The sequence below is a fragment of the Hyaena hyaena genome, unplaced genomic scaffold (genome assembly GCF_003009895.1).
Source record: "Hyaena hyaena isolate Hyena2069 unplaced genomic scaffold, ASM300989v1 scaffold_521, whole genome shotgun sequence".
Lineage (NCBI taxonomy): Eukaryota > Metazoa > Chordata > Mammalia > Carnivora > Hyaenidae > Hyaena > Hyaena hyaena.
This window is the reverse complement of record NW_024081153.1, coordinates 1056600-1072993: the sequence shown is the minus strand read 5'-3', so window position 1 is coordinate 1072993 and position 16394 is coordinate 1056600. Positions and strand designations below refer to the sequence as shown.

The 16394-nt window shown below is 37.1% G+C and overlaps 1 protein-coding gene across 6 annotated transcripts in view; it reads left to right on the top strand.

The window, feature by feature from the left end:
- The window catches only part of DOCK7 (dedicator of cytokinesis 7), a 220793-nt gene that overhangs the window by 10277 nt on the left and 194122 nt on the right, over positions 1 to 16394 (top strand). For all 6 annotated transcript variants that reach the window (XM_039255290.1, XM_039255289.1, XM_039255288.1 and 3 more), the window contains exon 2: positions 15760 to 15865. In XM_039255290.1, coding sequence (XP_039111221.1) covers positions 15760 to 15865 — 106 coding nt within the window. The remainder of the gene's footprint in view (positions 1 to 15759; positions 15866 to 16394) is intronic.

Here is a 16394-nt window from a genome sequence, read left to right as displayed (position 1 = left end):
TGTAACCTGATGCAGCTGTGGATTCCTATTCCTTAAAACTTTAAGCTTAGCTCTGACTTTAATGCCAACCCCTAGCCCTCATTAAGGAGGTCTTCTTGGATTTTGTGTTTTGGACTTCCTGTGCCTCTTTCTGCATCTGTACTCCTGCATCATCATGAGGTGTTTCTCATTTGTCCTCTGACAGCAAAAAACTGCTCTCATATCAGCCATTTAATCATTTTCATAAACTTTGCTGAAGATACAGTGATTGTGGGAAGGAGCCAAAGGGTGCAAGACTTTCTTAGAGACTCCACTCTGCCTCTCCTTTTTCTTCCCTTCATCATTCTTTCTTTGTCTGGGAAGTAGTTTCTTCCTCCTACCTTCACAGAGCAATTCCAGTCATTCCTTAGCTCTTTTTTTTCTTTTATTTATTTATTTTGAAACAGAGAGAGAAAGAGAGAGAAAAAGACCGCACACAAGTGGGGTAGGGGCAAAGAGAGGGAGACAGAATCCCAGGCAGGCTTCTCACTGTCAGTGCAGAGCCTGATGTGGGGCTGGAACTCATGAACCATGAGATCATGACCTGAGCTGAAGTCGGCTGCTCAGTTGACTGAGCCACCCAGGTGCCCTAGCTCTCTTTCTTTCTTTTTTTTTTTTTTTTCTTCTTTTTAAAATATTTATATTTAAGAGAGATAGAGAGACAGAGCACAGGCATCAGTGGGGCAGAGAGGGGGAGACAAAGAATCTGAAGCAGGTTTCAGCCTCTGAGCTGTCAGCACAGAGCCCGATGTGGGGATTGAACTCATGGACTGAGCTCAAGGACATGGACTGAGGACATGACCTGAGCTGAGGTCAGATGCTTAACTGACTGAGCCACCCAGGCTCCCCCTGTTTTTTTTTTTTTTTTTTTTTCTTAAAGACAACTTTAGTAAGGTATACTTTACATACCATAAATTAATTCATTTTAAGTGTACCATTCAGTGATTTTTAGTAAATTTATAGAGTTATGAGAAACCATCACCCACAATCCACTTTTAGAGCATTTCCACCTCCCCCCCCCCAAATCCTTGTGCCCATTTACTTCCTGTTCCCATCCTAAGCTCCAGGCAACCACTAATAATACACTTTCTGCCTGTCTTTATCTAGATTTGCCTTTCCTGAACATATGTAGCCCTTTGTGCCTGGTTTTCTTCACTTAGCATAATATTTTCATGACTCATCTATATTATAGCATGTGTGAGTACTTCATTTCTTTTTATAGTTGAATAATACTCCACTGTATGTGGAATTTTGCTTACCTGTTCATCAGTTGATGGACATTTAGGTTGTTTCTACCTTTTGGCGATTGTGAATAGTCCTCGTGTGAACATTCATGTACAAGCTTCTATTAAACACCTATTGTCAGTTCTTGTGAGTATATTCCTAGGAATGGAATTGCTGGGTCATTTGGTATTTTATGTTTAACTTTTAAGGACTGCTGAACTCTTCTACACCAACTACACCATTTTACATTTTCATCAGCAATGTGTGAGGGCTCAGATTTTTCCATATCCTGGCTAACAACTTGTTCTTGTTTTCTTTTTCATTATAGGCATTCTAATGAGTGTGAAGTGGCATTTCATTGTGGCTTTGATTTGCATTTCCCTAATGATTTGTGATGTTTTCGTGTGCTTATTGGCCATTCACAGATCTTCTTTGGTGAAATATCTATTCCTGTCTTTTCCTCATTTTTAAATTGGTTATTTATCTTGTTTTTGAATTGTAGGAGTTTTTTTTTTTAAATGTTCAGAATACAAGTCTTTTATTAGACACATGATTTACAAATATTGTCTCCCTGTCTGCTTAGTTTCTTATTTACTAAATGGTGAATTTTGAAGCACAGAGATAATAAATTCTGATGAAGTCCAGTGCATTAAATTTTTTTTCTTTTTACAAGTCATGATTTTGGTGTCATTCTCTAAGACTCTGTTTAATTCATGGTCAAGATTTCCTTCCTGTTTTCTTCTACAAGTTTTTATAGTTTTAGCTTTTACTTTAGGTTTATGATCCATTTGCATTAATTATTTTGTGCATGGTGTGAGGTGAGGGTCTAAATTCATCTTTTGCATGTAAATGTTCTTTTGCAACACTCTTGTTGCAAAGACTATTTCTGTCTCACTGAATTGCCTTGGTAGCTTTTTCAAAAATCAGTTGACCATAAATGTGGTTATTTCTTGACATTCGGTTCTGTTTCATTGATCTGTATGTCTGTTCTAAGACCAGTACCACAGTGTTTTGAATAGTATTACTTTATAGTAAATTTTGAAATCCAGAAGTTTGAATCCTCCAACTTTTTACTTCTTTTTCAAAATTGTTTTTACTCATTCTGGATTTTTTGTATTTCCATAGACATTTCAGAATCAACATCAGTAATAAAGTTTGCCAATTTCTGCAAAAATCCTTTTGGGATTTTGATAGGGATTATTATGCTGAATCTATAGATTAGTTTGGACTGTACTGAGTCTTCAGATCCACAAACACAGACTGTGTTTTCATTTGTTTAGATACTATTTAATTTCTCTGAACAAAGTTTTAAGGTTTTCAGTATGTAAGTCTTGTCCTTCTTTTGCTAAATCTAAGTATTGCTTCTGATATTACCATGATGGAATTAAAAACTTATTTTTGGTTTGTTCATTGTAGTATATCGAGATAACAATTGATTTTTGAATATTGAACTTGTCTCCCCTGACTTTGCTAAACTTGTTAGTTCTAGTAGTTTTTTTTCCTGTTTGTTTAATTTTCGGGGGGAAGAGAGAGAGAGTGCACGTGACTGGGGTAGGGGCAGAAAGAGAGGGAGAGAGAATTCCAAGCAGGCTCCACACTGTCAGCGCTGAGTCTGATGTGGGCTCAAAATCACAAACTGTGAGTGAGATCATGACCTGAGCCAAGATCAAGAGTCCGATGGCCGGGGCTCCTGGGTGGCTTAGTCGGTTAAGCGTCCGACTTTCGCTTAGGTCATAATCTCGCGGTTTGTGGGTTCGAGCCCCACGTCGGGCTCTGTGCTGACTGCCGGCTCGGAGCCTGGAGCCCGTTTCAGTCTGTGACTTGCTCTCTCTCTGGCCCTCCCCTGCTCATGCTGTCTCTCTCTCTCTCTCTCTCTCCTAGAAATAAATTAAAAAAAAAAAAAAAAAAAAAGAGTCTGATGCCCAACTAACTCAACCACCCAGGCCCTCCATTTCTAGTAGTTTTTTTTTTTTTTTGTGAGTTCCTTAGATTTTCTGCATATAGGATTATGTTGGCTGTGAGTAAAGAGTTTTATTTTTTTCTTTTCAACCTGAACACCCTTGATTTGTTTCCATCTCTTTCTTTCCTTCCCCTGCTGCACTGACTAGAACTTCTAGTACAGTGTTGAATAGCGAGAGCAGATATCTTTGTTTTCTCCCCGGTCTAAGGAGAGCATTCAGACCTTCACCATTAAGTATGATGCTATTTGTAGGCAGATGCTATAGAACAGGGAAGAAGACAAAGATTTGAAAAATATTTAGGAGCTTGAATAGGACTTAGCAACTAATTGTATACAGGATATAGTTTATATGTTTGCGGGAGAGCCTGGCTTTATTTTTATGAAGTAGGGTGGAATTGAAGATACATTTATCTCCTTTTCGGAAGGTTAACTTTTTACAGTAGAGGTTTTCTCCCCTCTCAGTTTTCTTTTTAGTTGCCAGTTTCAGATCAGTGTTAATTTTTTCAAATGGTAAATTTTTAAATTCTTTGTTTCTTTAGTTATAAGCTGATATGTTGCATGAGGTAGGCAACAATGTTATTACCATGTTTTAGTTGAGGAAACTGAGATATGGTGGAATGTTCTAGATCAGACTGATGGAGACATCCATGTCCCTTTCAAACAGTGCTTTCTAAATCTTTGACTTATGAGTTATTCCAAAATTGTGTCAGATGGGACACATGAGTCATCAACATTCTTTTTTCCCTTATCCTCCCCCAAAGAGGAACTATGTCTTAAATGCTAAGTATATTATATAGAAGGACTGTTTCTGTTCTTTGGCTTCAAGAAATCAACCCCTATGTGTTTTTGTTTTTCTCAGACCTTTAGCGGTTACTGGCCCTCTCTGAACCTAAATTCCTAAAGAATTCAACACACGCTAACTGACAAGTGACAGGGCCTCAGATGGGAGTTTAGTTTAGCCATCCATGAAAAGATAGGAAGCAGATCATAACAGTGCTGATTGGTGGTTGTAATTACACTGTTCCTATTAATATGTTAGTGTTTGGACATCTGGGTGGCTCATTCGGTTAAGCTCAGTCTGACTTCGGCTCAGGTCATAATCTCATAGTTTGTGGTTTTGAGCCCTGCATCAGGCTCTGTGCTGACAGCTCAGAGCCTGGAGCCTGCTTCAGATTCTGTGTCTTCCTCTCTCTCTGCCCCTCCCCAACTCATGCTCTGTTTCTCTCTGTCTCAATAATAAACAGAAAAAAAAAGTGTATACACTAGACATTTTCACTGAGTGTCTTTAGCTGACCTCATAGGTTTGTTTTTTAAGAATAGAGAACTCAGGGGCGCCTGGGTGGCTGAGTCAGTTAAGCGTCCGACTTTGTCTGAGGTCATGATCTCACAGTTTGTGAGTTCAAGCCCCATGTCGGGCTTTGTGCTGACAGCTCAGAGCCTGGAGCCTGGTTCAGATTCTGTGTCTCCTTCTCTCTCCGCCTCTCTCTCTCTCTCTCTCTCTCTCTCTCTCAAAAATAAACCTTAAAAAAAAAAAAAGGAATAGAGAACTCATTAATGTGAACTATAGCTAGAATCATTTACCTTTGGAAACTTGCTTGCAAGGAAATAGGCCTTAGGATCTGAATTCAAACCCTGCCTCTCCCCCTTTAATAAGCTTAGGAAAGTTACTTTATTTTTGAAGTTTATCTAAAAATATCTATTTTTTCTGACTATAGAGTAAAATATAGTGCTGCAGAAAACTTGGAAATTCAAAAGACCCAAAAGAGAATATAAGGATCATTCATAATTTTAGATGTAGATGAAAATCCCTCAGAGAGCTTGGATTCCAGTGATAATCTTTCCAAAAACTAGTAATAGCCTAAATGTTTATTAGTAGACCGTTGGTTAAATATATTCTGATTTACCCATATCCTGGACTCTGTAGCTGATAAAAACTAGGAGAGCAATGTTTAAGAGTGGGGCTCCATGTTCAGATCTTGGTTTTATTCCTTATTAATTATGTGACCTTAACCTCTTGATGCTTAAGTATCCTAACAAATGCCTCCTTCATAGAGATTTTCTGAGGATTAAATGAGGTATAACAAATCTAAACCTTTACACAGTATCTGGCACACACATTGTAAGTGCTTGGTAAGTAGTGTTAGACTATTATTAATTTTATGTCCTGATATGGAAAGATTCCCAAGAAATATGAAGTATATAATATAAGGTATCAAGAAAAGTTTCTTTTTTATTGTATGATGTCATATGTGGACATTAAAAAGTAGATGCATCTTTTTTTTCTTTTAAAGTTTATGTGTTTATTTGAGATAGAGAGTGCGCACGCATGCAGGGGAGAGGCAGATACAGAATCCCAAGCAAGTTCTGTGCTATCAACAAGAAGCCTTATATGGGGCTCAAACTCATGCACCTTGAAATCATGACCTGAGCCGAGATCAAGAGTCAGATGATTGACTGACTGAGCCACCCAGGCACCCCCATACATCTTTTTCTTGAAGGATATCTGATAAAATATTAAGTGGTTACATTTGGGGAACAGGACTGAGGATTGGAGAGGGTAGAGAGATGTACCTTTTGTTTTTACCTCTTTGTGAAATTTGAATTTTTTAATGCCAGGTATATATATGTTTTGTTTTCTTGTTTATTTATTTATTTTTTTTTAATGTTTTATTTATTTCTAGGAGAGAGAGAGACAGCGTGAGCAGGGGAGGGTCAGAGAGAGAGGGAATCACAGACTCCAAAATAGGCTCCAGGCTCTGAGCTGGCAGTCAGCACAGAGCCCGACGCGGGGCTCGAACCCACGAACCGCGAGATCATGACCTAAGCGAAAAGTCGGACGCTTAACCGACTAAGCCACCCAGGCGCCCCTTTTGTTTTCTTGTTTAAAAGATATCTGTGTGGGGCCCCTGGCTGGCTCAGTCAGTAGAGCATGTGACTCTTCATCTCAGGGTCATGAGTTCAAGCCCCATTTTGGATGTGGAACCTACTTCAAAAGATGTCTTCTTTTACAGAGTTGTTTCTTTGTTTCTTTTCTCCGTGTTGGAAAATCTTAATTCCTCTGCTTCTCATAATAACTTTATTTACATAATTGTAGGGTTTGAACATAGTTCTTGAACCAGTTCTTTGCAGATATGCTAAAGACGTATTAGAGACTAATTTGACATAAGTAAAAAAATACCATTTATCTTGTTTAAAAAGAAGAGTTTCATATAGGATAGAACATTGTGTTTCACTTCACAAATGGGACAATAATGATGTCAACGAGGCTCTTAAAGAAAAGGTTATACATTCAGAATTCTTCTATGGATTCAGATTCCACCCCCCCACCCCCCAGCAAATATTTACCTATTTGACAGTAATAGATAAAAAAGGCATAATTGCTTGTCCTTTCCCAATTGATTAAAAACCAACCATACTTGCAAATTAGTTTTCTCTAAAAGGTATTTGGAAGGTTCATAAACCAAGTAGTCTCATAATTCACTCTTACTCCCTATCTCTTTTTCTCTGTTTGATTTTTTTAATGTTTATTTATTCTTGAGAGATAGAGACAGCGTGAGCAGGGGAGGGACAGAGAGACAGGGAGAGAAAGAATCTGAAGCAGGCTCCTGGTGACAGCATAGAGCCCAACGCAGGGCTTGAACCAATGAATCGCAAGATCATGACCTGAGCCGATGTCGGCCACTTAACCGACTGAGCCACCCAGGCGCCCCTTTGTTTGCACCTTATAACCGTGTCTCCATTTCTATTTTTCTCTCTCCATCATCTCAAATATTAAGTTGGTAAAGATTAATAGGATATATAGTCCCTGTCCTCAAGAAGCTCACATCCATTGTTCCATTCTAGCATTTTTACTGAACTACTTTCCTGCAGGGAAAGAACTATGAAAATTTCTCTCTATTCCCATTTTTTTCACTTCAGCTTGAACATTTATTAAGTAATCAGGATATGCCGAACGCTCTGCTAGAGGGTGCAAAGGCAAATGAGGTCCCACCTTTTATTGCTTGGTTTCTTGCAAAGAGATAGATAGGTAAATAGATTTCAAAACAACTTGATAGAATCTACGTCTATGATATTGTTTGGTTATCACAAGGAGATCATTTTTGATAGAAAAGTGCCACCAGACAAAATGAAAGAATATACATTTTCTTTAATGGCAGATATTAACCTGCTTTGAGACATTTGTGCAAAGTAAGAGCCAGCATAGCATACTCCAATCAGAAGTAGTTTCCTTGCCCTCCCTAATTCCTCAAGGAATTGCAAAGCTGCTTCTGAAAGGAGTAAGAATGTGCCAAGCCTGAGAAGCCAGGTTCTCAAATCCTTCACTGTCTCTTTTTTTCTCCAACTATACTTTTATACTGGAGGGTTGCATTAGTAACCTGCAGGAGAACCTGCTTTTCAGTTTATGTGCTTCTATCAAAGAGAATGTTTACAAACATTGGGCTTTCTTCTGCTGAAATCAAACTTTGTCAGCAAGGCCAGGTTCTTAGTCCATGGTGAAAAGCAGTGTGGTTAGTCTGCTGCCTCTGAATTAGCCTCCTGGAAACTCTTTTTCCATGAATGTATATGGATGAACACAGAGTACTTGGAAAGCACAGAGAAGGAGTATCTAACCTGAGTGGGACAGAACAGAAATAATCAGGCAGGACTTTACAGAGGACATGATATGTGTCTCGAAGAGTATTTGCCCCATCTGTATTCCATAGTTTGTTAGTTTTGTCCATTAAGGTAGATTAATAATAACTGAAGAGTTTAAAGCTAAATTGCTGACCTCAGTTGCATCTTTGAAATATAGGGATGTTTCTTACATTATTATAATACTGTTTTCACATATTAAAAAAAAACATAATTCTTAATTGTGTAATACCTTGTTCATGTTCAAATTTCTCATCCCCAGCAATGTGTTTTATAGCTAAGTTGTTCAAACCAGGATCCAGTTAGGAACCATTCATTACATTTTGTTTTATCTCTGTCTTTTTTTCTTCTTTTAAATAGACTTTACTTTTTTCACATGAAGTCTTTTTTATGCTAAAAGTTAGCCTGTCTTTATATACTCATCATGCTGATTTGTTTAAGAGACTTGCAATACAGGATGAGCTGCCTTCTGACTTTTGTCTGATTGCTTCCTTTGGCACCAGTTTGTTAACAGTGTTCTCTGCATTTCCTGTAAACTGGATGTTAAATGCATAGGTTTGATTCAATTCAGGTTAAACATTTTTTTGGCACAAATAAGTAGGTAACACAGTGTTGCATTTCTTTAATCTATTGTTTTCTTTATTTTTTCCCCTAGTAAATTGTTGATTTATTCAGTGTGACTGCTACTCCTAAAAAAGCCTTTATTTGCAGGAGGTAGGCTGTGGCATTGGATGGTAATGAATATTAAAAAAAAAAAAAAAATTACAGGGCGCCTGGGTGGCTTAGTCGGTTAAGCGTCCGACTTTCGCTTAGGTCATGATCTCGCGGTTCGTGGGTTCGAGCCCCGCGTCGGGCTCTGTGCTGACTGCCAGCTTGGAGCCTGGAGCCTGTTTCAGAGTCTGTGACTCCCTCTCTCTCTGACCCTCCCCTGTTCACGCTGTCTCCCTCTCTCCTAGAAATAAAAAAAATAAAAAAAAAAAATAAAAAAAAAAAATAAAAAAAAAAATAAAAAAAAAATTACAAATAGAAAAATATCACCATGCATTACATCTAAGGTAAATGCTTTGTGTTACTTGATATGTGTGTATATGTACACACACATCATACACATTTGTATCTACATACACAGAGATACATACATACACACAGACATCAACACGTACAGACATAATAGAATGCATATATACTGGATTGTGATATAAGCCTTATTTTGTACTCCGGGTCCCATTCGGAAAAGTTTGACAATCATTAGAGGAACTGACTCATTGTTTGTGAGCTATTCTGTATCTCTGTACCCTTTGGAGGTGAGGACAACTTATCAAGGTAAATTCCTGTCTATTGGCATGGATCACTATTTACTGTTCCACGTATTGGGGAAACCATGCTTGATAACACAAACAAGTGAACCAACAGCTGTTATCATACCAAACTACATATTGTGTCTTGTTTAAGGCTCTTAATGTTTTTTTTTAATTTTTAATTTTTAATTTTTTTATTTCTGAGAGAGAGAGAGGCAGCGTGAGCAGGGGAGGGTCAGAGAGAGAGGGAGACACAGATTCTAAAGCAGGCTCCAAGCTCTGATCTAGCTGTCAGCACAGAACCTGACACAGGGCTTGAACCCACGAACTGTGAGATCATGACCTGAGCTGAGGTCGGACGCTTAACCAACTGAGCCACCCAGGTGCCCCTAAGGCTCTTAAACATACCCCTTTGAGTTTCCTAATTCATCTCAGGAAGGATTCAGTACACTCCATCTTTATGTTGCTACTTGCAAACACTTTTCTTTGCTATTTCTTGTAGTAGATCTTCATGCACTTGTGAAAAGAGGTCCTCTTTAGATTTTGTTCTGTGTAGGTAAACCATTTCCCACCTGATGTCTCCATTTCTTGTTTGTACTTTAGATAGATGGGTCACACTTGGCCATCCAGGTACCCTGGAGGGTTTGGAAGCTCATAGACCTTTGTACCTCTCCTCCTCTTCTTCATATGGACTGGTCAGAAAGTAGCTTCTGTTCCATTGAGTGTCCAGGGGCTTACAATTAAAGAGAAGGAAGGCTTTGATGATTAATATGGGAAATTCCTTAGCATTTCCACTGTCTTGGGCTTTTCATCCAACAGGAAATGGTGGACATCATTTTTTCCATGTTAAGTGCTTCAAGCATGTCATACTGCAGAAATCCATTTGTATTTGTCTCTATCTCAGACTGTGACATAAAGAAATCATCCTGAGATATGATACAGTAGTTTGGGAGGTGTTTCTTAGCCAGTGTTATCTTCCCGCCATTTGTCACACCACTAATTCCAATGACAAATGTTTTCATAATTATCTTTGAAAACCACATCTTCCCAAAGTTTCCAGGTGCCAGTTTGATTCCTCCCAGACAAAGTGGCAGAAATGCTGGCCAAGTGCATGCCTGTAACTGACCCACCGCAACCCCCAGAGATCGCTAACTGAGGCCCATGGTCCCTCTCTCCCCGTCCCTACTGGGTCAGAGGTGGCCCAGATCTAATCTATTGGGTTTTTTTTGCTTTTTTTTAAATTTTGCTCTTCGTTATCTTTAATGTCAACTATACACAATGGTAGAACTATGATTCAACCCATCAATCACCAGTCTTGGGTTTGGATAATCACAGAACTAGAGTATCAGCTGCTCTTTTCCATTTACTTTTGGGGATTTTGCTAGCCCTTTTTTGCCTCGTCTCTGATGTATTCTCTTAGCTGGTATATTGTCTGGTGTATCCTTCTACCTTCCTTTCTTTTCTGACGTCTGTGTTACATATATACAGTACCAGTTCCAAGAGATCTTATTTCCTTATTTGACGTAGTACATTGCAGCTATATTTTGTGACTTCATAGCAGAAGCTCAACTAAACTCTTCTATTTTTGTCTAAACTCACCTTAGTCTTCTTTTTTTGTGAATTGTATTTATTTATTTTTAGATTTATGTTATTTTTTTAAGTAAGCTCTATGTGGGACTTGAACTTAGAACCCTGAGATCAAGAGAGGTAAAGTCTACTAGGCTTTCCTCTCCTTACTCATCTTTACTAAGGTTTTACTTCTGGTCCCATGAAGAATGACTAGAGATGAGAGAGGCCCAGATTGGTCATTCTGGAAATCATAGTCGGATGCAGCATCTGAAAGTGGGAGGAGATTAGAAGAAAGAATAAATTCAACATAATTTCCTTCAGGATGTGAGTCCTTTGTTGGTTATTTCCAATATCCTATGGTGAATGACCTTAGTGAGTGCTTTCTCTTGTGAAAATTGTAGTGCGTGTTGGCATAATGAGGGAGCTTGTGGACGTGGAGACAGTTGATAAGGAGGCAAATTGGTCAAGTGTTCGATCACGTTCTTTTAGGTGGGGAAGAATGTACTCTCTCATAATTTAGGAGCATAAGTACTTATGGAATTTTTGATTTATACTTTCCACTTCACAGTTAATATTAATGGCTTATTAGAAGTAAAAAAGACTTCCTGTATTTCCCTGCTATAGAGCTATCACTAGGAGTAGGAAAAATAATTACTGGAAAAAGCAATCTATAGAAGTCTCCCATTATCCAGTTTTAATTCCATTATCAACCTCAGAGAGTAGAAGATCCTCTTCTGACCATCTGACATCTCTCATTTCAGTAGCAGCCTAATGCCACGCTGTAGTGCCTACAGCATTCACCTCACACTTCGTCTCATTACATAGGCATTTATCGTTTCAAATCATCACAAGAAAGGATAAATACAGAACAGTAAGATATTTTGAGAGAACACATTTATGTAACTTTTATTATAGTATATTGTTACAGTTGCTCTATTTTAGTACTTATTGTTGTTCATCTCTTTGCCTCCCTCACTTTGAAAAGATTATTTATTTAAATTCAAGTTAGTTAACGTACAGTGTAGTATTGGTTTCAGGAGTAGAACCCAGTGATTCATCACTTATATACAACACCCAGTGCTCATCCCAACAAGTGCCCACCTTAATACACATCATTTGTAAATTAAACTTTGTCGTAAGTAAGTATGTAAAGGAGAAAACATATAGATAGGGTTCAGTATAATCCAGAGTTTCAGGCATCCACTGGGGATCTTGGACCTATTCCATGTGGGTAAGCAAGGACTCCTGTATAATAAAGGACTTTAACTGATATCAGGAACTATATTTATTCAGCATATTTTTGTCTTGAATACTTTGGGCCTTAGTATGGTTAAGAGATTTTATTTTTTATTTGGGAAAATTTTTCTCACTACCATACAATGAAATCTTTCTATGCAGAGGGTCTCAGTATAAATACATTCCTTGTTTGGGTAATATTTTTATTGCTAATATAGCCCATTTTAGAAATGGTTTTTATTTTCAAATTACTACTAATTTTCTTTTTGGAGGAAATTTTGTCATATAAAAATAAGACAAATATTTGTAGCATGCGGATTATCTTTTGCTGTATGTCGCTTAAAGAAAAAGTTCAAGTGTTTCTGATGTGACCATATTTCATTTAAGTTTCACTACTTAACATATTCTGCAAACAGAATATATCTTTTACTTAATTGATGGTATGATGGTTAATTGGCACAGTTTTTCTTTCTTAGCTATACATGAAGTAATAGCAGGTCTTAACAATTAGTGGCATTTTGCATTTGATGAAATTCAGATTATTTATGGTTTAGCCCCAGAAATAGTGAGGTAGTGCTGAGGTTGGCAGACCAAGTTGAACAGCATTGAGGAAGAGAGACACAGAATATTTGCTCTATGTCACCCTATGAAACAACTTTTTCATATTCTCATCTAAGTTTTAACAAAAGAATCAGGAGATTTTAAGGCATTTTAAACTAAACACAGTAGTGAGCATTCACAGTATATAGGCTTCATTAAAAGGACTAAGGGGAATCCTAAACTGAAATGAACTTTCTTGTCTTCTCACATCTGGTGGAAAATACAGAGAATTCCCTTCTATATTTCCCCAGCAAGTTTCCCTTATTATTAACATTCTGAGTCAGTGTGGTACATTTGTTTTAATTGATGAACCAGTATGGATACATTATTATTAACTACAGTCCATAGATTACATTGGGTTTACTTGTTGTGTTGTACATTCTGTGAGTTTTAACAGATGTATAAGGAATCTGACTATCCCTATAGAATCATACAGAATAGTTAGTTTCACTGCCCTAAAAATTCCCTATGCACTCTTTAAGTAATCCTTCTGTTTCCTCCCCCCTCCAACCTGGGTAACCCCTGTGTTTTTGTTTTTGTTTATTTTTTAAGTTTTTTTTTTTAATGTTTATTCTTGAGAGAGAGAGAGAGAGCATGAGCAGGGGAGTGGTAGAGGGAGAGAGGGACACAGAATCTGAAGCAGGCTCCAGGCTGTGTGCTGACAGAGCTGTGCTGACAGTTGGTGTCCCAACACCTGTGTTTTTTAATGTCTCCATAGTTTTGCCTTCCACAAAACGTCACATAGTTGAAGTCCTACGGTAAGTAGGCTTTTCAGACTAGATTCTTTGACTTGCAGCATTCTTTTAAGGTTCTTCCATGTCTTTTGTGGCTTGATGTCATATTTCTTTTTATTGCTGAATAATGTTGCATTGTATTTATGTATCACACTTTGTATATCCATTTACCTATTGAAGGATAAACTTCCAGGTTCCAGCAGTTATGAATAATGAATTAGTCTTTTATAAAACACAAAAATGGTCTAAAGTACCTCAAATCACCCATTTAAAAACGAAAGCTGAGGGGCACCTGGGTGGCTCAATCTGTTAAGTGTCTGACTTCGCCTCAGGTCATGATTTCACAGTTTATGGGTTCGAGCCCTGCATTGGGTTCTGTGCTGACAGCTCAGAACCTGGAGCCTGTTTCGGATTCTATGTCTCCCTCTCATTCTGCCCCTCCCACACTTGTGCTCTGTCTCTTTCTCTGTCTCAAAAATAAACTATAAAAAAATAATTGAAAAAAAAAAGCTGAGCTAATTCAGTATCTTAAGATTTAAAGAATAACTTTTTCACTGTTGTATGAAAAGTTTCTAATTGAGTAGTAGGCTCAAAACAGTGTTTGATAAATGTGTAGAATGATTGAATATGAAAAAAGGAAAGGGATATGGAAGAGAAGAAAGGAGAAAAGATTGTATCATAAATTTGGATAATTTTCGGAAAGTGAGATTATGTAGAAATTCAGCTGGATATTTGAATGGGGACCAAGACGCCAAGGGCTCTGAATTCAGGCTAAAGCGTGAGAACACTGCAGGACACACTATCATCAAGCTGGCCCAGAAACCTACTCATTAGACCTATTTCAACTGATTTTCAATAAAATGATAGGAGAAAGTAGAGGTTAGTTTTTGGAAAAGACTAAAAAAAACCCCAGAAGGCTAGTTTTGTAAAATAAGGAAGTGGCCAGTTGGTGATAGTAGTGTAGAAGTTAGATACTGACTACAGAAAGCTAATTGCACTAAATCAATGGATAGTGGTGTTTATTTTATGTTCTTGTGTTATAATTTCTTTTTTAGGGGGGGCTTTAATTTCTGTTTAATAAAAATGTTACTAATGTGATGAAGTTATTTAGTTATTGGATTTGGGGCTCACTGAATATTTTGCTTTATAGTTTTGGGAAATGTAAGGAAAATGAAGACTAATGAAGTATAAAGTTATTTGAATTTCTAAAATATTTTTTTTTTAGAAATGCTATTTGAGCAAATTTGAGATACTAGCGTGCCTCCAACAGTCACTAAACCAGCTTGAAATTGTGGAACTTTTAACTATAATCCTAATTCAAATAAAGTCTTATCTAGTCTATTACGGTAATTCTTTTGTGATTTACTTCATTTTTCAAAAAGTTCAATAATATTGTATATTTCATAGGATTACCCAGTCACCTGTTTTGAGTACTACATGATAAATATTTTAGGGAAAACAATGGTGAATTAAACCACTGCCTTTTTATATAGAGTATATATAAAATGTGGGAAAAAATAACTAGGAAGGAGGAAAATGCATTAGATTATAAATAAGAGTTTTAATGAAGGGTGGAATTATTTTTGTTTGTGTTGAGCTAAGAAGTTTGTATACAGTTCCTATCAGTTCCTATCATTTAAGTTTTAGCCTTAAAACTTGTTAAGAATTGAATTTGTGAATACAGGAGAGAAACAACATTGAGAAAACAACTTATGTTCACTGACAAGAATTTGGGAAAGGGCATGCAAGACTGGAGCCAGGTGATTAGGGTCAGATTGTGGAAAGCCATTAATGCCAGAGTATTAAGGTAATTTTCTATTACTTAAGTAAAAATAGGGAATAGTTTTTTGGGGCATAAATGAAGAGCTGGTAATATTAGATAGAAAAGAAGAATTTTTTTCTTCGTAATTCTTTGTTTATAAAATATTTTAGAATTTTATATCTTTAAGATATGCACATTTTAATATATATACCTTATTATAGCTTCTTGCTCTGTTGTAAGCCAAAATATGTTCCCTGAAATGCCATATACAAAAAAAGCCTTCTGTAAGTTGGCTTTCACTTTTGTGTCCTACACCAGCAAAAAGATGTTCTGCTATAATTATAGGCAGTATTTACTGAAATATCTCACAAATTTATGGCCCTAAATGATACTCTGAGATTTTGTTGGTTTTTAAATGGATATTTGACATACTTGGTTTCTTGCCATATTAAAGTAGGTTGCTTGTTTTCTTTTTAATTTTTTTATATGTTTATTTATTTTTGAGAGAGAGAAAGAGTGCAAGCTGGGGAGGGACAGCGAGGGGAGACACAGATTCTGAAGCAGGCTCCAGGCTCTGAGCTGTCATCTCAGAGCCCTACGTGGGGCTTGAACTCATGAACTACGAGATCATGACCTGATCTGAAGTCAGATGCTTAACTGACTGAGCCACCCAGGTGCCCTCGTTGTTTTCTTTTTAAAACAATATATTTGCTTTCTTTGTTGTAGAACTGTGGCTGCTGAAGTCAGGAAGCAGATATCTGGACAATACAGTGGTTCTCCCCAACTGCTCAAAAACCTCAACATTGTTGGCAATATATCCCATCATACCACAGTAAGTAGCATATTTAAAATATGGGCTGTTACTGGCATGTTACTGATGAGGCCATGACAAAATAGTGGAAAGACAAGAGCCAGTGGACTGTGTTCCATCAGTAGTCTCATAAACTTACTTGTTGCTACCCCTGTCTTTCCTGAAATTTGAGTTGGGGAAATGTGTTAGGTGTAATATAGGTGTTGATTTCTTAGTCAACTCTGAAACTTTACATTCAGGATTTATCAACTCTGGAATTTTATAGTTAAGACTTCCCAGATCCAAGTTGATTCATTACAGAAAGATTTAGGAATCTATTCTAGAAATAGTTACCGAAAGCAGTATTAGGTAAATATGTGGATTTGTAGTATTGTATGTCCCCATTAATAGAAGGTAATGTATAGTTATTGAATCATTGCCTCAACCAGTGCTATGTCAGAGACATAAACATATGTTTTCTTTCTTTTTTTTTTTTTAATAAGTTTTATTTATTTATTTATTTTTTTTTTTTTTTTTAATTTTTTTTTTTTTTTTTTTTTTTTTTTTTTTT